General features: G+C 40.9%; 1 protein-coding gene across 29 annotated transcripts in view; it reads right to left on the bottom strand.

The window, feature by feature from the left end:
* Positions 1-27,405, bottom strand: part of LOC121870664 (zinc finger and BTB domain-containing protein 7B-like) — an 85,570-nt gene that overhangs the window by 37,393 nt on the left and 20,772 nt on the right. The window contains exons 5-6 of one of the 29 annotated variants that reach the window (XM_042372554.1): positions 9,098-9,742; positions 8,783-8,919 (exon numbers count right to left, since the gene is read on the bottom strand). The exons of 13 other annotated variants lie outside the window; for them this stretch is intronic. In XM_042372554.1, coding sequence (XP_042228488.1) covers positions 9,107-9,742 — 636 coding nt within the window. In that variant the 3' untranslated portion in view covers positions 8,783-8,919; positions 9,098-9,106. 15 more of the 29 variants (XM_042372558.1, XM_042372563.1, XM_042372581.1 and 12 more) reach the window with 15 other exon arrangements.

Here is a 27,405-nt window from a genome sequence, read left to right on the forward strand (position 1 = left end):
CCATTCACAGTGAACATTCCCTTAATCTTATTTTGATAAACCATCTTAATGGTACAGTACAGTATATTGTAACTTTCTTACACCTGAATAACAATGTTGTTTCCAAACAATAGTTTAAGCTGTACTTTGTAAACCTGTTCTCTCTTGTTTTGAGGTTAATGAAAATCGCTGGTTAAAATAAAGTAACTGTTTCTGCTAATGATAAACTAGCAAAGATTCCATACAATAATACACTCGGTTTATTACACACTTTTATTAGGCATTAAGTCCATTAAAATAAGTACAAAAAATTTGATCGACAAATGTACCATTGGAATAAAAAAAATATGCAAGAATAATTTTAATGTAATAAAGGTCAAGAATTTACAGTCATCAATATGACAGTGAAACTTATTAAAAGAAAAATATTACCTAAATTAAAACTGAAAAATGTCAATACACAAAATTGTGTTTAAGCATTTGGAAAGCAGCCTAGGAGGCATGAAGGTGGTGGCAGTACTGCTGCTGCTGCTGCTGGTGATGACTGCGAGTGTGTGTGTTCAGGTTGGTCTTCTTGGCAAAACTCTTTCCGCAAATAGAGCAAACGTACGGCCGTTCGCCAGTGTGCGTCCGTTCGTGTTCAACTAGATGGTCCTTCCTTTTGAACCGCTTAGCACAAAATCTACATGCAAATGGCCGACACTGGTAGAGGAGAGAACCCGTGAGCACGGGCTGGTCACCTCCGGTGCTGGTGCCGGGACCACGGGCAGTGTTAAGATGAGGCGATCTTGGCTCGCCGGGGAGCTGGTCTCCCACATCATCGTTCAGGCAATACTCCAAGATGTCTAGGTCGGGAGCCACTGCCGGAGCCAGATTTCCCACACCACTGGTAGATGTAGGAGGTCCCCTCCGAGAGTATGCAGCGTTCCCGTCGGCGAGCGGCGCCCCGCCACCCGCCTCACCCAACTCCCCAAGTATTAACCGCATCGTCTGTAACGATACACAAACATATGTCAGACCTCCTTCACTCACAGCACACTGCCACCACATTCATTAGCTATATAATTTTTTATACTGTACACAGGTATCACTGTGGATGGGGAAATGTTGTTGAGGTGGTGGTGGTGGAGGTGTTGGTAGTGGTAGGTGGCAGGAGGTGAAACCTCATATGCAGGGTGAGTGCATCCCTGTTAGAGAAGGTCTGATTGCAGGTGAGGCACACGGGCGCAGCACACTTTGCAGCACGTTCGTGTTGCCGCAGATGTTGCCGCTGAACAAATGAACGACCACAGGTATAGCAGGTGAAGGGGCGCTCCCCAGTGTGCAGACGGAGATGATCGCGCAGGTGACTGGTGTTGAGGAAGCGCTTGCCACAGAACGAGCAGTGATGCGGCCTCCGGGTATCATACGAGCCGCGATGTGACCTCCCACCCATGGTTATGAGCGCCGCATCCAGCCCTGCCCGCCCCTGCAACAAACACCACCACTTAGACACCACCGACAACCCCACCAGGCCAACCCTTCTTAGTTATCTCAATCACATCTTCCATCACCCATAAAGAAGCACCATATAGAAACACTAATTATAGACAAATATAATTCTTACTGCTAAAGACGCTTAATGGTGTAAATAACTGCCCACTTAACAATGAAAATATAATTAGTGATGAGAACCAAAAACAATACTCTACTAATAAATAGGGGCAAGGGCCTTTCCTGAACTGATAAATTTTCATAACTCTTTATAACTAGAAGATAAGAGCTAGTTGACACAGCTTATTCACATTTAAATCCATTACCTCAATGGTACTAACTATATACTTTAAGGTATACAGCAGTACTGTACACTGGTTCTGAGTGCTTGTTAATGTACATACATCTCGCAAGATTTATATTCTTCCACAGGTTACAAAACTCTTTACTTCCTTCCCCACCTAGGGAAGAGATTACTGCACTCACCCAACAACAAATGTATTGTCCAAAGAACTAAATTCCCCTTAATAGGACCACAATCTTCCGTGTAGTTTAATATGGTAAATGACACTTCAACCTGACGCCCCTCAAATGTCCTTCACCGTCAATTTGCTTTTGTAATGTTAGTTCAAATAAAATTACTTCAGGAACCATGACTCCATTTACATTTAGGTCACATAGGAGTCAGGGGTCAGTTAAGGTCACTCTTCATTAGTCACCAGTCTGCCCGCTAGTTAGTAAAACGTTGCCTCTCTACAGTACCATCCAACTGTTTTAATAAGACAAAAAAAAATTTAACTGCATTCTCTCAAAGGCTAAATTACCATATGGCAAAATTCTTCACAGGGTTGTAGGTCTGAGGTAAACATGAGACTGGTGTTGAGACTGTGGGTGTTGAGACTGTGGGTGTTGAGACTGTGGGTGTTGTGACTGTGGGTGTTGAGACTGGGTGTTGTGACTGTGGGTGTTGTGACTGTGGGTGTTGTGACTGTGGGTGTTGAGACTGTGAGGTGTTGTGACTGTGGGTGTTGAGACTGTGGGTGTTGAGACTGTGGGTGTTGAGACTGTGGTGTTGAGACTGTGGGTGTTGAGACTGTGGGTGTGAGACTGTGGGTGTTGAGACTGTGGGTGTTGAGACTGTGAGGTGTTGTGACTGTGAGGTGTGTGAGGTGTTGTGACTGTGGGTGTTGTGACTGTGGGTGTTGTGACTGTGGGTGTTGTGACTGTGGGTGTTGTGACTGTGAGGTGTTGTGACTGTGTGAGGTGTTGTGGGTGTATGAGGTGTTGTGACTGTATGAGGTATTGTGACTGTATGAGGTGTTGTGACTGTATGAGGTATTGTGACTGTATGAGGTGTTGTGACTGTATGAGGTATTGTGACTGTATGAGGTGTTGTGACTGACGTGTTGTGACTGCGGGTGTTGTGACTGTGGGTGTTGTGACTGTGTGAGGTGTTGTGACTGTGTGAGGTGTTGTGGGTGTTGTGACTGTAAGGTGTTGTGACTGTAAGGTGTTGTGACTGTGTGAGGTGTTGTGACTGTGTGAGGTGTTGTGGGTGTTGTGACTGTGTGAGGTGTTGTGACTGCATGAGGTGTTGTGACTGTGTGAGGTGTTGTGGGTGTTGTGACTGTGTGTGTTGTGACTGTGTGTGTACTATACAACTCTCACCTACACCACAGTTATTATTATACAGATGTTGTCAACTTTTATGATAAGTCTGTCAAGTACTGTAACATCTTGTTAATATTACTGCAATGTAAATTATGTACCAAAATAACAAATTTACTGGGATTGTTCAGTCCTCACTAAAAGCTTGTGATGCATGAAGTATTGGTGTTAGTCAAAGGACACCTGGGCTTCCTACACTTGCATTATGTAAAGATCTTTGTTTTATATGGCTGAGACTGTTTAACTATTACTGTACTGGACACACTAGCGAGGCTACACAATGGTCCTCTCACAGTACCTGGGGAGACAGTTTGGTTTATATCTTCTAACATCACTAAATTTTACTTCTGTGTCTTTCCAGTTTAGGGTGAACCACTACCAGCTTCCCATAACAGCAGTGAATGGATTAACAAAATAGCTTACATCAGTTATTTAGTAATACAGCGTAACATAATGCTTTAGTCGCCAAGGAAATATTTCTGTGGTAAAGTAAAGGTTGTCAGTAGCCACACAAAGACTCACACACCAGCCAAACTTTTTCATTCCATCGTTGCTACCCGTTAATTTCTCTTTCTTATACAGTATGTTTATTACAGTTACCTTACCACATATTCTTCCTTAACACAAATAACTGACCCACTTCCTTCTTGATGAACCTTAATTTGTTGAGTTATCCGATGAACCTAACTTGTTCAATTACCCAAGGTGTACCGGGTAAACTGATCCTCAACCACTTGTGTACGGGCTCCCCTCTCTGCTCAATAAAATCATCTGGCATTACCCAAAGAGTGACGTCCCCATAGTGAAGGGGTTAAGCCAATGGAGACTAGCCAACCTCTCGAGTGTGGGAACAGTAATTCAGTCAACAGATACACCGTACCAAAGCTTATTAAAGATAATCAAGTTTTGCAGCTAAATCAACTCCATGTTAATTCTTTTCATGTATGGATAATAGATGAAATGTTAAGCCATCATCAAATATTAATTCATCACCACGCTGAGACTGGTTGAAATTTGAAAGATTATTCCACATTAAATACTACCAGATAAAACTGAACCTCAACACCAACAAGTTAGTGAAACTGCCACAAGTAAAACAAGTTATAAGTTGCTTCACAAAAATTCATTCCATCATTTAATAGTCAACACAATTTGTAAGCATTTTAGTCACTTCTAAACAAGACAGTATCAAAATATCTGACATTCACTGAAAGCTGCACGTGTCCCCACCACAACTACTGAACTACCAAACACGGTCCATAACTCTGGCACTGTACAATACTGGGGAAAGATAGAAAACATTGATTCTCATTAACTCTTCTAAATACAGTACTACTGATATAAAGCAGCACAGTACACCAACCATCACTTTAATCTTCCCAACCTTTCTTAAGTTACTGAAAGGGAAATATTGATATGGACGGACAGACAAATGGGAAAACTGTATGACCTCCACTGCTCATATTCTTTGGTGTAGCATAAAAATGTCTTTAAATATCAATGTGAAGTGAAGCACTATAAGAGTGCTGACACCTTGGGATAAGGAAAAGCACACAGCAAGCTTCTCCCAATTCTGTACGGTACAGTACTGTAAATTAGTTTTCTAAATGAGAAAGTTTCAACAACACAACAAGACATAAGGAGAACTCAAGGCTCCACACAATCCCTTCACTTTATATTCCCAAGAGATATTCCTTAAGGACATAATTATTGACTAGTTGAGGGAGGGTTGGATCATGACAACATTGATCGCTGCTCTTATAGATAGAGTACAGAACTGCACTAACATCCTGTCCTGAGTGTTGGTGCTCTGTGTCTCGTATACCAACCCACCTATCAACTGTACAGCTGGGGAAAGGTTAAGGTGATATAATGCAGTACCAGCCACACTGCTTCCTTGTAACAGAGGTGTAAGAATCAGTGAGCTGTACCCCACTGCCCCAACAGGAACCATTTCCACATCATCTTAACTGAACTCCCAAAGACATATTCTCTTGCTATACCTTACCATACAGATGTCACATATTATTCACCAAATTACAATGTTCTCTGTACTTCCCACATTCATTCTCATAACGTCAATGTAATGTACAGTCAACTACTAAAGTCGGTTCACCTCTTCCCCTGTACCACGAACCCCGAGATTTAGACTCGTGAACCCGAAGCAGTAGACCGATACATTATTATGTCCGTAAATGCTTCGGATTCACGAGTCTGAACCTCGGGGATCGTGGTTCAGAGGGAGAGGCCAACAGACTTTAGTAGTTGACTGCACAATATGAGTAACTTTACATATTAAACATTTCCTACATGGTACCAAATCTTCCACTTGAGCAACTTCTTTAATCCCAAATCCTCTTGCAATGGTTTCATCATTCTCAACTTTAGTGGAAAACTGTACATTTATCACAAAACCTATTTAAATATAATAATAACTATATTAGAGTGCCAATGTTTGTGAAGAGTGCATATATATATCATTAAATAGTATGTCAAAAGTCTCCAGCTTCCACACTACTGCAACCTCTAGTACTGTACGTCATCTCTGGACCAGACACTAAACACTGTACTGTAGCTCCAACACTTCACATACTGTATTAATTTATTTTCCTTAACAATAATATCCAACACTATGTCATACTCTTTTAACTACAAAATAACTCCAATATATTCTTTCTATACAAACAAGAAGTAAATAAGATAATATAAAGTGTGAGCCTGACAAATGGGTTAATTAAAAGCAATACAACTGTTATTATATTTATTAAAGTTCCACAATAAGGCCATAAAATGTATCCATTAAAAATAGCAAAACTAATAATTTTTGATTCTGAAAATAAAACTGAAACAACAAATAATTTTAACTGGCAACTAAAAAACAAAACTTCATTTAAATTAATGTTTCTGATGCTGGAAACATAACTAACAAATGATTTCTTGCCAATTAATAATATACTGTACAGTACTGTATAGTTAAAAAGACAATAAGAGAAATAAACTTATTTGGCAACTGGAAGCATGGGCAGAAAATCCTGCTCACAAAAATTATTTGTCTTAAATATTTAATGCCTTCTGTAAAACGGGGGAAGTGAATGTTTCCACCTACAAAAATATTATTTACGTTATAGTTTCTTGCCAATTTGATCACCGTTCAGAAAACAGCATCCAACTATGTTCATTAAGAAGGAACATTAAAATAAATACAGTATACATCAAAAGCACCGGGAGCTTAGTAAAATGAACTGAAATTAAATTCAGTTTTGTTTTATATCTGTTTCCAAAGGTGTGGTGAAGCCAGGGCTTCTGGGAAACATTTGCTCTTGTGACGGGTGAGAGACATGCGGTGTTTGAATGTGTGACCACAATTGCTGCACTTGTAAGGTCGCTCCCCTGTATGTATCCGGAGGTGCTGCTTGAGAGAATCATGGCGAGTGAAGGTACGGCCACAATGTGGGCAAGTGGGGGCCTGCAGGCCCACAGGCACCTCCCCAAGACACCCCCGTGCAGCCCACCACCATGCCTGCAACACAGACACACCACGTCAGCACCAACAACTGTATCACACATCTTGCACAACGCCCATCACAATCTTCAAATTAACACTTTATAGTTTTCTCTCAGTCCTGCCACAAGGTGTGTACAGTACAGTAGTATTCATACTAATATTACCAAATATCACGTTTAATTCTATCAAGAGTAATCCTGAACACTGCTCGAGCACAACAGGAGAGCGCCCAGGAATACGACGGCGGCATTAATGGGCCGTAACACAACCCTTTAGTCTATGGTAGTGTAGAGCCCAACGCTGAGAGAAAGTCGAGCCACATCGTGGACAGACATATGGCCGCTCTCCGGTGTGGCTGCGCTGATGTTGACTGAGGTTGTCCCGTCGCTTGTAGCTGCGCCCACACACATCACACACAAACCTGCGCTCCCCAGCCCCAGTAGGCCTGCCTGGCACCACCCAACCCTGGCGGCCACCCACCCATGGCCCGCCCTCACCCAACTGCTGCCACCCACACGCCACGACCCCCTGGCCACTCTGCAACAGACAAGAGGTGGGCGTTACTGTTGCATCCTGCACCACACACACCCGTCCACTAGCTACACCTGACCTAACCTTGGAGTTAATCCACACCACCGGCACTGTACAGTACTTTCCACAAGCTATCGCATTTTCAATTAGAACTAAAATGTGACAATGTGCCCCAAAATAGCAGTTTCCTTTTCTTCTTCCTGTGACTAAGTTTTCTTCACTAGATGACATGGTAACTAAGAAAATATTTCTATCCTTCCCTGGTACAGTACAGTACAGTACAGTACAGTACAGTACAGTACAGTACAGTACAGTACAGTACACTCCTGACCATGGCAAAATTAAAGTGATGGTGACATAAAATAATTAGTCAAGATCTGATGGATCTCTGCTCTTTGATATGAGATCAACACAAAATATTTTAAGCTTTCTAAGAAGAGCTTTAATACCCTGTATCAGCCACATAAACCACTCATGTGATGTGATGCAGTTGACAGAACTGATAATACAGTACAGTAATTGAGACCAAAATCTCAAGTTTCAGGATATAATATTATAGCATATGAAATAATTTCAAGTCCTTGTTTTAGGAATGCACGTAACAGACAATAGCCGTTCAACTATTAAGCTCCGTCTTTGAAGGGAACAAGACAGGGTTGGTTCGTAAGTCAGTTACGACAAAATAAATAAGGAGAGAGTTCTAATTAGCTGGAACAGTCAACAACTATGTACGCTGTTCCTCACGACAAGCATTAAGTTTATGGTAATGGAGGCCACTCTGCTGGGCAAATTTAGCACCACATCGAGGGCACCCATAAGGCTTCTCTCCGGTATGTAACCGCTCGTGTTGCCGTCGATGATCAGAGCGCTTGAAACGACGACCGCAGAAGGAGCAAGCATACGGCCGTGGGTCGGGCAGTCCCTGCTGGTGTTGATGTTGTGGATGCTGGTGCTGCTGTGGCAATGGCGAGGGGCGGCTTCCTATGCCTGACCCACCGGCTAGCCAGAGGTGTGGTAGCTTGACAGCCATTCCACCCATGCCACCACCGCCCTGCAACACACGGCAAAGCCTAGTCACACACCCACGCAGTCTGAGTTATCTTAACAATTAGGCATTTACCAAAATACAAATGTTGTTTTTTTAATAACAATTTCCTCATTTGATAACAATAAAAGTTTTAATATTGACAAAGTGCAACACTAAATATCATTACTGACTCAACATGCACCACCACTGAAATAAAGGAGTAACAATATAATGACCTGCCCGATTAAGCCTCCAAATTCATGCTTCAATACCATACCATTTCCAAAGTTTACAATACAGTGCTCATGTTGTCTACATTATTATCTCTTTTCTTTAATTCATGGCAAGTTATCACCAGCCATCATTCGTATTATTGCTCGGGAATCCAATCAAAATCTCCAGCTGCTCTTTCTTGAAAATATTTATTAATCTATCGACAGATGCTTAAGTGATACATGAGTGGACTTTTCTGGTTAAATCCCCTGCCACAACGAGGACATGCATACGGTTTTTCGCCCGTATGTATGCGGATGTGCTGAGTCAGGTGATCCTTTCTCCGGAACTGCTTAGTACAGAAGGGGCAGTGGTGCTGCTTAAGGGCCGAATCATCCCCACCCCTGTTTCGCTGTGACGGAAGTGCCCCGATGAGCCCCGAGCCCAACCAACCTGCTACCATGCCTTCCACTCCAGTCTGGGGGACACCACACTGTCTGGAGGATGCACTCACCTCCCAGGCCTGGGGACAAGAAAGCCCAGCTTCACTTTATAATAAACCATTTCCAATACTTAAAGTTTTCTTATTATCAGAAAATACCTTTGTGCTTGTAATAAAATGTGTGGTCTTACATCAGCAATGAGTAAAGTGCATTAACAACTGGTCCCTGGGTACAGTACTGTACTATGAGATGCTTTACCTTTCATGGTTAAGAATGACTGACAGTGGGATGAAGGACTTCTGACAGTAATCCACCAGGAATGACATTTGAATCAACTGCAGCATCAAGGGTTGTACCCGACTCATTAACAATTGGTAATGATAAATTAACCTTCATTATGTCAGACTGCAATCCACTCGACATAAACATATTGGAATTAATTGCGCTCGTGTGGGTCATGGAAGGCCCGGTCACACTCATAAGAGACACATTAGGCTTGGCCATGTCAGACTGTAATCCACTGGACATCCCTATACCAGTATCAATCCCTGTTTGAAGGGAGGAATTAGAAGGAATCACACCGTGATGAGTCACATTCGACTGATTCATGACCGGTAAGGCAACGTCTGACTTGTGAGAGTTAGAGCCACACAGTTTCTTCTTTATATGGTAATGATAGCTGCTCTGCTGGGTAAAAGTTTTCCCACAAAGACTGCAGGCAAAGGGTCTCTCCCCGGTATGAATTCGGCTGTGTTGTTTCAAGTGATGGTTGAGCTTGAAGCGTTTCCCACAAGTCTGACACACATATGGCCGGAAGGGGTCAGCAGTAGATGTGGCGTGTGTGGAGAGCGTACCAAAGCCAAACGAGGAGTGAAGGTTCGTAAGGGAGTCAAACAACACACTCTGCAACAAAAGAGGGCATTGCTTAGAACTTGCCACCCCATGCCCTTAACCAACGACTACAAATTTACGACCAACATTGACATCTCAAGAAACAAAGCTTCTGAAGCAGCAACAGTGTTAAAGGTGGATCCAAACTACTGTACAGAGCCTCAAACATGTGGTGGATAATAATTTAGAAGTGATAAACATACTCTCACAGGACGAGAGGCCAAAGTACCGTACTGTATGGTGGGATATAATCTCCAACCCGCTCTCTTCGCCACGCACAACGCGTTAGCATCGTGTCGTAAATGTCACGTCCATATTTTCACAGGACGGTAATTTCATAATTTTGTGAGTATTCGGGTTCCGAACATGTATTCTGTACTGTATATATTAACATTAATTTCTTATTCATCATTTTTCAGTATCACGTTCAGTATCTCTACGCTGGTTACTTCGCTTAAGCACGTCGCCGTATCTCTTTATTTTCATCATCAAATTATAGTACAGTAGTGAAATTGCATCCTGTATTTAGTTCTATTATGTTATTTCTTGTATTTAAGGAAAATTGACACACGTACAAGTTTCTCTTATTGCTCGTCACTGCATGTCACCACGTAAGAATATCTGTTGCATTCACCAAGTTATTCTGCCTGTTGGCTTAACTATTTCATAAGTGAGGCAGGTGATTTATCTTTCCTTTATAAACATCAATAAAGGATGGAACAAACTTTAAATACAATAAAATAAATATAATTATCCATCTTGATAAAATGCTTACAAAATAATGACTATACAAAAAGCTGTCTCACATGGCAAATCTCTCCTGCATTAATGCAACGTCGACTTAATCCTCCGTTTTCTTCGGCAACCAAAAATCTACGAGCATTATGCCACACTAAAACAGGCTCCAAGTATAACAACTACAGCTACCAAGACTTGTGGGCAGATACTCCTAAGAACACTTTCATGGGTCTAAGTGATACACTGTGTTGGATGGGTCTGTGTGTTTCCTCTCAAGGTGATGCTTCAGTATATGCATTCGACTGAATGCCTGGCCACACAGAGTGCACACGTACTTCTCCCCCGTATGAATTCGCTCGTGGTTCTGAAGATGCTGTTTTTTTTTAAAACGGGCATCACAAAAATGGCAAGGGTAGGGGCGTTCAACACTGTCGTCCAATCCTGCGGCCGCTGCAAGAGGGTTTAGAGACGATGACTTATAATCACTTCGAACACTCGCTCCCAGAGGGTTCACCGAAACTCGAGACTTCACGTCAGTGCGACCTCCGGTGATGCACGAGCCTGCGGCATCCACCAGAGCATGGTACATGCTTCCTGCAGCAACTGTCGTTGTATCCACTCTCAGTAAGTTTGGGGTCAAGTGGGAGCCAAGCCCCAGGATAGCTGGAGGACACAGATCCGGATCTCGCTTCAAGTTACGCCTCGTGCCGAGCAGAGAGTCCCCACCACTCTGGAAGAGACCGACACCCGTACTTTAATCTCAGGTGGCAGTGGCTAGGACGGCCAAGAAAACCCTGTAACGCACCACCAGCCACAACAAACATCCCAATATCAAATCCAACAATTCCTGGTGTGCCATGTCCTACTGGAAAGTTCTACTGTACAGTACTTGAAAGTTTCAATAATAAGGCATTGTGGTAAGATCTGCACCATTCCATCTGTGACAGATAAATCTAGCCCATGTAGAATACCAACTAGGTATCACAGTTGGTTCACACAGACAGCCACACACACCACAACGCTGCTGAGATTGCCAAGCCATTTGTTTTCTTGGGATCCTGGGTCGCCACCTAACTCGGGGTGAATCACTAGGTCTGCCAGACATCATGACTGCCTGCAACATTGAACCCAACTCTTAGACTACAGTAGTGTTGTCCCAATGCTTGATGGTCAGCAGGTAATGAGGGTTTAGCAGCTGGTAAACAAATTCAAAATTATTTTCACCACAGAACAACATTTGACTACAGATGAAAGGTACAGGTATGAAGTATAACACAAAATTATGAACAGAAAGGACATAACTGTAATGGCAGCCATGACTGAACGTATACAAATACTGCACAGACAAGTTTGAACACTTAACTTGTATGTGTGACCTCAAATTCAACAACCTTTTTAAATGGTACATAAATGAAAGCACAATCTTTTAAAATAATCCCATGTGTAAAGAGCTCAAGACATTGTGTACTGTAACACACATCACAATAACTAGTAACTTGGTATATGAAGGTTTATAAAAAATATTGGCAATGTATTTGATCTTTATTCAAGACACAATACAAATGTATTACCCCAAAACACTGTTCTCTTAGGGAATAAAAAACAATTTGGGGGAGGGGGGAGTGAAAACAATTTCTTTAAGTATACAAGATTGTTTCCATATATTACACAAACTTCCTGGATTTTGTTCATACGCAGAGCATTAAACCTTTACCACGACCAACTGTAAATACACAAAAGTCCACTACATCTGTTGAGTCAAACGTTTTACTGCACGAGCTCCTACCTTCATATAATACTGTGATGGACTGTTCCAGTCTACAGTATTCTCTTCACAAGTAACAAGTTTTTGTCTTCATGTTTTACCTAATATTTTAATATAATACAAATTTCTAAACAAAATCATTTTTATTTTTTTTTAATTAGCATTTAATCTTATAAATGCCTTGGTGGTATTTTATTCAACACTAAACAATATCTTGAAAGAAACTATTACAAAAACCAATGATTTTACTTTCCCAAAGCCTTCCAGGAGTGTTGCCTTCCAGTTTTTCTTTTATACTGCAGTAATTCCAAGCAGACTATGTTCTTTCCTTATTTTTGTAATACATGCTTTTGGCAAACACGCACTCGAACATGTTTAAGCAAAGAACTTCTCTGCGTGAATGTTTTACCACACGAACGACAAGCATATGGACGAGCACCAATGTGGATTCGTACGTGCTCCTGCAGCGTGTAGCGACGCTTGAAGCTCAAGGGACAGTAAGGACAAGGAAAGGGCCTATCGTCTTTGACTACATTTTCAGTGTTGACTCTTGTGTCTCCCCAGTTTATTCCATAGTTACACTTGACAGCACTCCCCCACCCACCACCCTCTGTTATGTTACTTGTAAATGCACTCATTCTATGAGATAAGCTGCCACCTGGAACTCGTCCCATATTATCTTGAAAAGACGATAAGCCCAAAATGTCCTTAGGTTGCACCATGACACCCTGCAACAAGAGGAGACCTACTTTAGAAGGCAAAAGCAATAGAAAACAGACTTAAGATTCACCACTGCATCTAGAGCCATTGCATTTGGTATCATTAAGGCAAATTCAGTGCCCAAATTTTATACTGTACAGTACTGTATCTCCTTTCACAACTGTCGTAACTTGGCAAAAAGCGGGGCAAGGGGGAATTACCTTAGGAGTTTATTAACATTCATCAGTAAAAAAATACATGAAAATGAACACACACTTTCTTGGTTTATGCACTCAACCTCATCCACAATATTCAACTAAAAAAAATCATATTTCACACAAGAAAATACCAGTACCACTTCCTGTGTTAACTAAAGTAGAACTCTCTGATATTGCTAAAGCACTGCATCTTAAGGTGAAGCAAAGCTTGAGGGAGAATGTTGGGAATTCAGAGTCAAATCTGGATGTAGTTTAGCCATATGTCGCTTCAATGGGGTCATTTGTGTGAAACGAGCACGGCAGTGAGAGCAGGCATAGGGCTTTTCTCCTGTGTGGAGCCGCTGATGTTGCGTTAGGTGCTGCTTGGTCTTGAACCTACTGTCACAGAATGGGCACGAGAAAGGTCGCATGTACACTTCTGAGGAGTTGGCGGCAGCCTGAGGGGTAAGAACTGAGGTATGCTGCAGGGGGTTGTGCATGAGGGCAGCTTGCCCCCCCAAGCCGATATCCTGGGTCTCTACAGAGCGGTGCCCAGCCAACCCTGGCCACCCCACATGCCCCTGGAAGGGAGAAACATGCTGGCTTAGTCCCGAGCACTTTCAGATCCTGAGTACTGTACTGTACTGTACTGTACTGTACTAGGCCATCTTACACACCTCAGTTGGTACTGTATTAACCTCCTCTCAAGCACTGCTCATTAGTCTACCATCAAGTGTAAATAAAGCCCTCAGTTTATAACTCACAAAACTTCAATACATCCACAAAATTTTTCCAAAACAATTAAGATCAACATTTTCAACTGGTCAGCCTCATGAGAATTTTCAAGTTGTCAATATATGCATATTTATACCTTTACAACTGACACTTGTGTTAATTAATCTATCTTGCCAAACAAATTTCACGTTTCTTATAATCCCATAAAAAATATATTTTCTTGTTATATACTATATATAGTACTGTATATATAAAACTAAAAATTCAAGAACTTTCCACACAATTTCCAATTTATCTTTAAAAATTTAAGCATTGTAGAGTACTGTATTGTATACCTTTACTACAGTACAGTATTTATAAAGCACCAGTGGTAAAGTTGTAAGTGCACCATACATATGACCGTGAAGAGCAGCCATCGTAAGAGTTGGATAAGGATATAATAATAATAACACAATCTTTATTACCAGAAACTACAGTACAAGTGATACTTGAGCAGTATAAGGATATACACTTTGACAACTATTGAGATATGCATGTTTTAATACATGCTCTTTAGGAAATGAATTTTGAATATTGCTGATACAGTTTATCATAAACATTTCATATGTGAAATTACCATAGACCCCTAACAGCAGGTTCCAATCTTTATAAGCCAGGAGTAGGTAAGGTTAGGTTGGCCCAAACACCATAAGATGTACAGCAAATGAATAGTTTCAGCAGTAAATAAAGAGTAGCAGCAAGTTACTAGCTACAGTACTGTAACATGGTAACAGTGAAAGACTGCTGGCAATAAAAATATAAAAAATATAAAATGAAATCCATAAAAAATCTCCGATTTTAGCAAATAAATGTTCACCTTTTATATAAATATCTAATATCAACAATAAATGCATTTGTTGTTTAAAAAATAAAGAGACCTGTCAGTTTCATGTGAATCTGTTGGTTTATATGATGGAGGCTTAAGACTTTTGTTAGGCCAATATACTGTATGTTGCTAATAGTGAGTTTGTTGATCTCCCCCACTTCTGTTCTGATGTGAGGAGGAAGGTGCAGGGGGTTGATGAGCTGGTGGATATGGCCTGGGGAAGGTGGGATCTGTGGCATGCTTGCGTCGCACGTGACTCATTAACTGGTGCTTCTGTACAAAGGCACGACCACATAGTCGACAAGCATAGGGACGCTCGCCAGTGTGGATCCTTTCGTGCTCGATGCGGTGATCTTTACGCTTAAAACGACGCCCACAATACACGCACTGGTGTGGCCTGAGCGTCTCCTCGTCCAACGAGGCCATGTGGTAGTTGAGGGCAGCCATCAGCCCCTGGAACAGAGCAGAGGAGAGCTGCTTAGCAATATCATCACCAGGCGGCTCTACCCACTCCCACCCAAACACTCTCCTGCCAACTACATATATGTTGCTGCATCACTGTATTGCTTTTTTGCCCTTATATGGGGCTATCCGACGCTTCTTACAGTGCACCACTGAAAATTTCCAGTTGTCACCATAAATGCTACATCTGATAGTGTGAAGACAGATGAGCACGCCAGCCCTCACGAGATTCTAACACAACTCCACAGATGGCACAAGTATTAGTTTCATCATGATGTATTTTTTCATGTATCTTAAGTGAGTCCTTCCGTTTGAAGCGTTTGCCACAAACAAGGCAGGCATGAGCACGCACTTCAGAATGTTTGGTGAGATGATTACGAAGGTGAGTCTTTTGTGCAAAGCGGTGACCACATACTTCACACACAAAGGGCTTGTCACCGGTGTGCACTTTTTCGTGTATTAAGAGGTGATCCTTCCGCTTGAAGGCCTTCTGGCAGTAGGTACACACAAAGGGTCGGCTGCTGTCACCACCAGCTGGATCCCTGAGCCAATCCAAGTGGCAGGCTTGCCACGTACCCTGCAACAAATGAGAGGAGACCTGCCTTAGCCAGCATCTCTACAGTGGCTACAGCAGCTATATGGGTCGCAGAACCCACCCATCCCAACATTCCTTCACAGAACCTACAGTCACATTTCGGATTCTATCGTGAACTTCAAAAAGCAAGGCAGTCAAATCTATTGCCAGATCACCCATGTCATCTGAGCCTACAGCTGCTTTATAAATGTGGTCTGGTGTCTGATAGTTGGATGAGGGCAGTACTGCGGTGAGGTGCATGCTCCTGGCTACGCATAAGGTGGTACATCAAGTTTGCCTTGGTGATGAACCGACGACCACACAGAAGACATATAAAAGGCTTCTCTCCAGTGTGAAGTTTTTCATGACGAACTGCATTAGCTCGACGGTCAAATGTCTTCTCACAGAACGAGCATTTGAAGGTTTTTGGCTCTGCAGTGCTGCTTAAAGGTGGGCCGAAGAAATACATGCCACAGTCCTGCAACAAATGAAAGACTGGTCTCACCAAGCAGCTCTGAATTCCCATTCCCACTAAGCCTCTTCCAATCCTTCTAGTCAGTTTTCAGTAACCACTGCCTAACTTGTAACTTGAAGCTTCATGAAGGTACGACACCAAGTGGACAGGTGTTCTTACCTGTACCTGAACACTCACTTCTCAGGTGAGTTATTAATGCAGGAAAACTTTGGTAACACTCAACTGAAAATTGTAATAATCTTTCAACTGTGTTACTGTAATACACTTAAGAAGAAAAATGAACAAACACTCATTTCTATTTCCATTATAAATACAAAATTAAAACTTTTTATGGGTTTTCTTTTCCATTCAGAGTTCTGGTCAACTGTTCTGTGACAAATCTCATTAGATTTTACAGATTAAGAGGAATTAAGTCACTGCTTCATGGTCTTCTCTTACACTACAACCCTGTATCAACTAGTACAGTGTGCACAGTACAGTTCAGTACTTCTAATTTCGAGAACACAAATACATACAGTAATTAACTACACTCTAGTCTCAATATGTATTTGTTCTGGACATTTGCCCCTCAGTCATGCATCAACTTGTTCACTGTCAGATGCAGCAGCATGCACTTTACTACACTTGAGGTGGTACTGTAGATGGTAGCGAGTGTTGAAGCGCCGTGGGCAGAGGTGACACTGGAAGGGCAATAATCCAGAGTGAAGGCGCAGGTGTCTTCGATAATTATCTCTTCGCTGGATGATCTGGCCGCACACTTGGCAGCCGTAGCCTACCTGCTGGGGGGCACTAATGGCGGGGTAGGGACCACTACTGCTGGATGCAGGGTGGTCCATGTAAGGAAAAGATGGAAGCAGACAAAATGCCTTGTCCACCAAAACCTTGACCACCTCTTCCTCACCATAATCATCGCCCCCACCACCACCATCACAACCCCCCTGCAACAAAACAAAGGCTTGGCATCATTTACTAATTTTGTAGCCAGCTAGTTTAGTTGTCTTCCACTCTCTACAGTACTGTACTTCTGGCCATTCCATCTGATAACCAAATCATAACAGCTCACTTCACACGGTGTTCCTAAGGTTTGTCTGATGTTCCAGACTACGGGTCATGTGGTAATCATAATGCGACTTGTTGATAAATTTCTTGTTGCAGATTTCACAGGAGTAAGGTAGGTTACCGGTGTGTTTACGTTCGTGTTGGCTGGCGTGGCCCCGGCGAAGGAAGAGCTTACCACAAAACATACAAGGATACTTGCGTTTCGGCTCCCCCGTCACCCCAGCAAAGTCGGTTGACCCTGTTAGTCTCAGTATCCGCCACTGCAAAGAGATCACAACCAAACTGCTGTGCCTCATTTGTTGTTAAGTTACTACCATGCAGACAAAGCTACTGTTTATCAGTGATGGCCAATGTTGAAGATTACTGATATCATGACCTTATCTGAGAATTCACTTATGAATAAAACAAATGACAAGTTTCATGGGTTATTATTAACATTCCTTTGTTTTGGAAACAGTACTAAACAACCATCCCAAGAATAAAGAAACAACAATAATAAAAGATTCTTGCATAACGATAATATTTAGGCAATCATTTTAATACCGAATCAGCATGCTGGTGGAACCATCAGAAAAACAGAGGGTGTGCATGCAAGCACACTTAATACAGTACTGTACCATAAATAAATTACATAATATATATATATATATAGTGGGAACCTCCTGTGCTGTGTTCCTCCAGCAGTATGGCTCACCACTGTCACTTCAGCTCCTGAGTCCTTAAAATATTAACTTGAATTTGAAACTTAACAGTGGACCTGGCTATCCCATGCTTCTCTGAGTAGTTTAAGAACTGAAGTTCTCATTCTTGCTTTAAATGCCACACTTATCATGTGTGTCAGTCAACACAGTCAGCAAAACTGGTCTAAATATTCTCTTCAGTAAAACTACTTTTGACAAATTATTTATTAACACCTTGTATAGTATCGTACATATTGTGTAAAAATCAAGTAAATACTGTAACATAGTTTAGTGATTTATAATGTAGCTACAAAGTTATACTGAAATATATATATATATATATATGTATGTGTGTGTGTGCATGCATGCGTGTGTGTGCGCGTGCGTGTGTGTGCGTGTGTGTGCGTGTCCTTCCCCTCACAAATATCCAATAAACTCTACAATGTGAAGCAGGAATGTTTTCATGTTCCTGCACTCAGACAACAATCATGTCAGCCAAAACCAGGATTATCTCATCTTAAATTACCTAAGTTCACAGTAAGGGCGATAGTTCAGTACAGTATTTTAAAACTAAAACGCCTGGTAATGTAGTGCACCTGACCTTCACCATACACTTTCCTATTAAAATTAACCCTATTGTGACGGGCTATGGAAAGTATTGAGCAGAAACTATACCTGAAGTAAGTTGCCTGAATTTAAATCAAGGGCAATAAATCGGTACAGTACAGTGTTTACAGAACAATAACTCTCCTCCACTGCTGTCAGCTTCTACCATAACTGGTCTATAGTTTCCAGTCTTATTTGTTGCTTCATCTGACAGTACAGTTGTTTACTGCTGTACAATCTCTGTTCATTGTTCTCCTAATAAGTTATGTTTCATCTCCTGTCTTCAAGAGCCAGCGTGAGCAGCCTCTTCTGGAGAAACTTGCCAAGTGTCCTGTGTTATCTCTCCCTGAACCATCTCACACCCCAGGCACACATAATGTACTGTATTGCACAGGGACATTAAAAACTTCCGGTCATGTTAACAATATGATCATTTTCTTAAAGTGGTACAGTAACATCATCTTGATTTATTATTTCTTAACTTTAACTTTTTATTTTCCTCTTCTGGTGCACCAACTGTTTCATATGAAGGTCCACTTACTCACACGAGTTAAGTCTTAAAATTTTCAATACAGAACATAGACGCTATCAATAGAGTACAGGGGGTTCCCGACTTATGAACACCCAACAAAACCAATGAGGTTAAACTTGAAATTTGCATTATTTACCTAATGACTTATTTTTTACTTTGATTTACTGTATTTTGTCATTCTATTTCTTCTTTTGTCTTAAGTGATTTAGATGTATATAAGGACTTAGGCTATGATGTAGTAGTGGATTTTAAACACTGCTCTTTAAGTACAGTATGCACATAGCATGTGTTCTAACTTGTGTACACATCCGACTTATGAACATTCTCAGGAACAGAACCCGTTCGTAACCCAGGGACCTCCTGTACAGTACTAAGTCTCGTTCTTGAGCTTTTCATTCTCTATCAATATTAACTTTTTATCGGGGGGGGGGGACCCCTTGACCACAGAAATTCTTACATAACGCATTTTATGGAGTCATAACCCCTTCATTAGCGACAAAATAGATCTAACACCAGCCCCCCCCCCACCAACAACGCACCTTTACATCGCTCATTAATCTATTTTTCCCTCAAATCAACCCTTTCACGTCATAAGCTGACAGGTAAACACTGCTACCTCTACCCTCTCTGACACACAAATTCTCTCTATTTTGTCAGGTTTAAAAATGTTACAGTAGAGTATCTCATATGACGAGGAACTTTCCTCATCACTAATGTTCCACGTTATTAACTTTATTACAGTAAGTCAAAACCACCAATTTTAAACTTTTGTTTACACTTAAAAATGGACATAATGTAGTTCCAGACTTTACAAACCAACAGTACAGTACAGTAGTCCAGTCCAGTATAGTACAGTCGTCCAGTACAGTATAGTACAGTAGTCCAGTACAGTATAGTACAGTAGTCCAGTACAGTATAGTACAGTAGTCCAGTCCAGTATAGTACAGTAGTCCAGTACAGTACTGTACAGTATAGTACAGTACAGTAGTCCACTACAGTACAGTACATTCCTTCTTTGTGAGTCTTACTCTTTCAAAAGGTTTAATCATCACCAGCAGTGAACCGCTAATACCAAGAGTTTTGTTTAGTTTTATTTAGAAGGAATTTATTATAGATCAAGTACAGTATAAACAAATTTAGTAATACAGTACAGTACTGTACTGCACATACAGTACAGTACAGCATGTGTCTGTTACTTCAATCATCAGCTCCAAGATTATCCTGCATCACACAGTTTGTGTTACCTTCACAGCAGAGATGTCTCCTATAATGATACTACTGTACTGTATTCTCTCTATGGCCTAAAACACCTTCACCAATTTCTTGTTTCTTTATCAGAGTAGAGGAGAGTACTTCATTTGTTGTTAGATCCTTGCCCACACATCTAAATAATTTGGTACTCATAGCTCTTGGATACAGTACAGTACTTCAGTCACCAGTTTCACCATTCAATCCAAGATGCTTTTAAATTCCAGTGTTACTCTTAAAACAGAGTCCAGGGACTTGATACATCCTTTGATCCTGCACTGCACTGTTCTGTACACACCTGAGAAGTGTTGGGCAGACAAGATCACCTCCAGGGGAAGAAGCCATGTTGTTGTTAAGTGAGGAAGATGACAGTGCAATGCCTTACTGACTTTAGACACTTAGATCACATTTTGTAATATGGTTGAATCTTTCAAGGTTATCACAACACCCACCTGTCACTTTACAGCAGTTCAAGCATGATCTGTATAAACAAATACATACAATCAAGTACTGTTGTACTGTCTGTTGTAGGTTTTTATTTTGTTGGAAAAATTAAGAGACTTTAGAGAAACATGAGAGCAGCCTTCACCAGCAGCTGTAAGTTGGTCTCATCCCTCACCTAACAACCTTCTCCCTTCAAGGGGAGACTGGAAGCAAAAGTTACTCTAGACACTGTGTCTTAATTATGGCCACCATTTTGATTTCAGTGATAATCTGTCCCTTTGGTCCGGTCTCCATCTGACTACTGTATCCACAAACCCGAGGGAAGATGTGAGAGTCACCTACCTAGTAAAGGGCTTCACTAGATACTGTAAATATATTTCAGAATCAATCTTTCACTTATAGCCCAACACCCAGTGAGTGTACAGTACAATACTGTACAGTACTATAAATACTCCAACGTCTAGACAGACACTGAGAACTTCCTAACTATGCAGGAATGATGACAAAGCCTCTGACAAAATGAACATTAAGTAACCAGTCAGAGCTGGACTGGACTTGTTCAAGCTGTAGCTACTCATAATACAATAAGGCCCCAAACTCCCAACCTGAGGCTCCCTGACAGCTGAATAATGTCCTCATCATATAAGTCACCATAAACATTTGAGTCAATGGTGACCAGCCCAGAGAGAAACTTACAACACCCAAAATAAATGTTCAGTAATCTAATGACAGACATCATCATGTAAGATGAAGAATGTAACTCATTATATTGTCTGATTGAAGGTTAACATTACACAGCCAATGTTGAATCACTATGTAAAATTAATTGTCATCACAATGGAGTGGAGTGGAGTACAGTATGGAGGGAACAACACACCTCATCCCATTTAGTCTGGAACCAGGAAAGTGTATTTTCTATTACTATACAGGATCCTCCAGCAAAGCAGGTCATATAAAACACTTAGAGTTGGTGATCAAAATCCAATTATGGATAGATTCCAGGATAAAGCCTCAGCTTCCCACAACCCAGAGAGGTGCTGTCACTCACCCGACACCAGCATCCCACACAATCATCACAAAGTTCCCAATTAAGAAAGCAGCTTCAGCATATTCCACGTTGTCCCTAGAGAACATAGTCCTGGTCTACCAGAAACAGCCGAGCCATATCATTACACACAGGCATCTGATCAACCAAACAACTCCAAGAAAGAAATCATTGGACAACAGTACTTCAAGAGCAAGGCATAAGCAGCCAAACAAAAATAGTGAGTCTCAGAACCACTAACAATGTCAACATGGACTGTTAAACTCAACACTTATACAGTGAGTGAGATCATCTGTCCCTGCCTAAGACAGAAGGACATCTAAGTACAATACTAAAAGAACCCAAATGAGTCACAAGAACTTCTCTTTGTTCCCTAAAGCATCCACTGTTATCAAGGCACTACAGAGCACCAATGAAAGGTTCACAGAGCACTACAGAGCACCACTGAAAGGTTCACTGAGCACTACAGAGCACCACTGAAAGGTTCACTGAGCACTACAGAGCACCACTGAAAGGTTCACTGAGCACTAAAGAGCACCAATGAAAGGTTCACTGAGCACTACAGAGCACCACTGAAAGGCTCACGAAGTGTCAACTAGCAGACTAACTGACCCCATAATCATGTTAAATCCTCAATACCACAGCCTTCTTCTCCAGCTAGAACAAATGGTCAAGCTTGTGATGAGCTTAGTCAGAAAACTGTGAATTGTGACTAGAAAATATTGCACCTGGTACATACTTTTCATCCACTTTAGGAGCTTTTCATGTGAAACAAACCAAGTGTCACTCCTGAAGGTGTATTCTACAAGCTAACATAAAGTAGGAAACATCCCTGTTCTAATGGGTAAGACAAGAAATCCATTCTAGGATACTGTACTCACCCTCATTATCCTAATGCTCTAAATACTGTAGTACTGTAATATCACATTACTAGTACTGTATAAATTACAGTACCGTATATAGAGGCAGCTCAGGACCCAAACTGCTCTCACTGAAAAACTCAGTCCACAAGGGTCCAGAAATGTCCTCTCCCTAACACACAATAACAACTCCTTCAGTGAGCACATTATGTATAGCTTCATTGTCCACAAGGTGACACCCTCCCCCTACGTGTTCCCTTAACCTTCAATAAAATGAAAATAAACTAAAATAACCGAACATCCTGAAATTAACTCCACCTGAATATTTACTTCATGGGCCTGGACTGCAATGTGTGGTATGGTGCCGGGTTAATGTTGGCCTGACCTGCCAACAAATCCTCAAAATGGGTCATAAGCAAATATAAACACGCAAACTATAAGATGTTTACATGTAAATTTATGAAGCGTATATGTATGCCATCACCACTAAACCTTTGTATCAAGATCTCTCACTAAATGTTTTGTTATATCAGTGTAACTTTAATCAGTATTCCAGTCCAGTTTGTCATAATAATTCAATTTTTCAATAAACATGAACCCAAACTATTGTTCGTTTTGAAAACGAGAATTTCAGAGCCTCGGTAAAATACTGCACGGGGCTTTGTCTTCTTCCCCATTATCTCGTATAATGCCTCTACCAATAACAGTTTATGAGTCAACACAATAATCCTTAAATTGAGATCAAGGGGAAACAGAATGAGTAGGTAGTTTAAATAAGCTGCACTGTACTACACCAAAGATTACTACAGGTTGTCTCCCCACCTAACCAACCATCACAAGAGTGGCCAACTGATAAGTCCGAGACTAACTAACGGTGTTGTCAACATCATCGTCGTCATGTCTTTACCCTTAACTGCATCGTTACTAGTACTGTACTGTATAAGTCACATGGTAATCATTCTCTCTTCACATGTTGTTTAATGTTTCCAAGTTAGGCAACATGTACAATGATTTTTCCTTTATGAAGTGTTTTCTTTAGTGTCTGAGGAAGAGGTAAATATCAACAGCTGGGGATCCTTGGTCACTCCACCACCCACTTGTCATGCTTCTCTTTACATGACCACCAAGAAAAGCCTCAGAACAGAACTGGAGTGATGTGGACAGTCATGTATACAGTAGTGGGCTACACATCTACCTTTCTTGTACTATAGTCAGTCACCAGGAACTTTCCCTGGCCCAAAGCCACCAGTAAGTCGAGGGTTTGTTGCGGTAAAAAAAAAAAGATCACTAAATGGATATTCCCCCACTTTACTGAACACTAAACCCTTCTTGTGTGACGATATACAGTCCTACCATAAACAAATATGTTTTAAGGGTGGCAGAGCTTTTCGTTAACTCATTCCTTCAGTTGTAAGTCTGGCCACTAAATCTAAGATGCACAGTATGAGCACAAATCCAACTTTCACAAAAAAAATTATAACATTGTAATTTTTCTTAATGCCATGTGTGAACGAACATATAAATGTAATACTGTAGAGAATAATTTCGTTTCAAAGTCAACATATAACTTTTAGGGGTAACACAGGCGGCCCAAACAACACAACTAGAATTACAAGAATATACTGTATCACCATTTATTATAAAAATTACACACAGCAGCATACAGTACAGTATGTGCTACGCAAATGTCAACTTTTGAAAACCACAAGATATTTTTCGAGAATCAGATTTAAATTATGAGGTAGAAAACTTGAGAATAAATTGGCTGTTTTCATAACTACAGTACATCACGACAACAGGTCCAGTTTTGACTATTCTAGGGACCAAGACTAACCATTACATAACTTGAACCAAGAATGGGGGAGTAATGTACTGTACTCTCTCACAACCATCTTAATACACTCAAGTTGTTCTAGGTATTGTACACTCCTTAGAGCTGTATAATTAAAGCTCATCAATGCCACACAGTACCTGACCCTCCCTGTGACCAAGAGTAGCAAATATCTCAACACCTCTTGAATGAACAGTACGCTATGATGCAGAGATTTTGCGTGATTAATACTGTACTCCTAAAAGACACAACATATACTGAACTAATAACACCTCGATGCCTATATTGATTCAAGTTCTTTATACTACAGTAGAGTACAGTATGAGGATATCTAAGGTACTGTACTCAACAATAATGTAACTCGACCAAAGGTAAATTTCGATAGGACTTGATGACAACATACCGGTTACTTTTGATGTCATATTGTACAGTAATATTCAATTCTGGCATTTGATTAATTTTAATTCAATTTTCATAGTGGTATTTTTACCCTAACATTCACACCAGGCACTGGGGAATAAGTGAAAACAACAAAATTTAACTTTTATCAAGAACTGTCATCTGATTAGTATTTTTTTTCACAATTGTTTCAATTGTGTTAAGTGTCATCTTTTAAAACATCTTGTTATTTCTGAAATTACTAAATGTTGTGGCTGCATCAGTTCAACACAAATGCTGATATGTTAAACAATCAAAATATTCTTCTGCATGACAAGGCTAACTCCTTATCAGGTTTGTGTTATATTTAGTAGTTCCTTACTATGTTATTACAATCCTATACTGTCTTGAGGCAGCAAAGATGCTCCCAAGTGGTATTAGGAAGAAAAGTTTATGAGGACATGATGTACAGTAACCTGCCTTAGAAATAATAAACCTCTACAGTACACAAGGACATGAGGTAACCGACCCTTCAGGGGCTCCACAGAGACAAATATAAGCTGGGTGGTCGAGTGATTGTGACTGGGATCTTTACCCGCTTCTTGTCGCCAATTTCAAGTTTATAAACACATCACCCAGGAGCATCAGTTGCTCCCTGTTTGTTTACAAAATATTTGCAGGAAGCTGATCAGCCTGACAGTTCACATCAGCCTCAACTTGTTTCCAAAATTGGTGGCTGGAGCTTATATACAGTATTGTAATTCACAGTTCCCCTTTACCAGTGTAACTGTATGGGTCTTTTACTGTACTGTACTTGTGACTCAAACATTATCTTCGGATCTACTTCTCATTGTCCAACCCCCATTTAAATGATTCAAGCATCAGCTTGTTACTCTACTGGCCCATATCCCCCCCACGACAGCTCGTCATGTGGTGGAGTAGAAAAACCTTGACCCATGCGACCCTACGCTGTACCTAGCCTACCGGGGCCACTTGGGGCACGTATTGTATGATTAACCTTGTTTAATAGAAGACACCACTTGACTAATTTCCATTTGCACCTCCCCTCCTCCCCCAGACATAACAAGAACGAGGCATCTGATGGAGTGTAAGGGCCACAATACAAGCTGGTCCTTTTTCTAATATTTCTGCTGTTAAACAACTTGTGTACAGTATTACAAAGTGATATTAATAAAGTCAATTATTTCCTTGTACAACTTATATGTTATGTTGGGTGGGAACATACACTATACTTGTTAACACAGCTACAGTGAAGTACTACCACACCATAATCATTGCACTATATCTTGCCATTTACAAATACAATAGCAACCTTTAGTCAGTACCAATCATCATTGCTGCTGTAAAATGTTCACAGATAAGATCATTTAGAGTCTAACAGGTCTGACCTCATGAGTGACAGTGACTGTGTATAGCCAAGCTGGTTATTCCATCCACAGGCTGAAAAATTGTGGAACTGAAGTTATATTTTCCAACCAGTTCTCCTCCAGCAACTGTACTGTACTGCACTGTGTACCCTCTGTCGACACATGACTGTGTTCTAATGTCAGAAACTTAACAGCTTCCTGCCTGATGGATGTTAATTGCAAAATATAAAATATTCAGCTCCATAAGACAAATCTACCAGTTTTGTTCCTATACTGTACTGTGTATGCATATGTGAGTTAATATATACGTAGTTATATGTCCACATCCCTAGGGCCAGGCCAAGCCCTATACGGGGCCTAAGAGGCATGTACCCCCAACACATGCAAACATGTCCTTGAAACATGGGCTTCGCACTGTATTTTATAGCCCACAGGGATTCATCTTTAAATTATATGTACAGTATAATACAGTACAATACTGTATATACAAAAGCACATGTTGTTCAATATAACTACAGTACAGTATCTCAATGTTAATCCCCTAAAGGTGAAAAAATCAAATCCATACAGTACTGTACATGTCTTTACTGTACTCATGTACTGTAAAAAGCCAAACATGTCAGGCATGAGATCCTTTGTCTTGGTGACATGTACAGATACTGTAATACTCTGCCCAGCCATCTGGTGCTGTACTGTATGAGGAAGTAAGCCTCAACCCCACCACCACAACTCACGCACGACCAAAAGTTATGATCTACCAATCAATAAACCCAACACACGCCTCACAAATATATAATTTATACAATCTGCCACCTTAAAAAGTTAGAATAATAATATTATAATTTATATTCCATGGCAAAACATTTAGAACAAGAAAATATTCTAAGAGCTTCCACGGACTTCATTCCCCGGCATAATAAATTCATTGGTTCCAGAAGTCAACAATCTTCTAAAACTCAAAGATGGTTTATAATTTACACCCTTATGAGGAGTCAATTAATGAAGAAGGTGGGTAAAACATAACCTACCTATTATGGTAACAGAGCTCACTGTCTGCTGACTTACCCCCCTTACACCATAACAAACTACTGAAG

This window comes from Homarus americanus, unplaced genomic scaffold, assembly GCF_018991925.1.
Source record: "Homarus americanus isolate GMGI-L3 unplaced genomic scaffold, GMGI_Hamer_2.0 scaffold56333, whole genome shotgun sequence".
NCBI lineage: Eukaryota > Metazoa > Arthropoda > Malacostraca > Decapoda > Nephropidae > Homarus > Homarus americanus.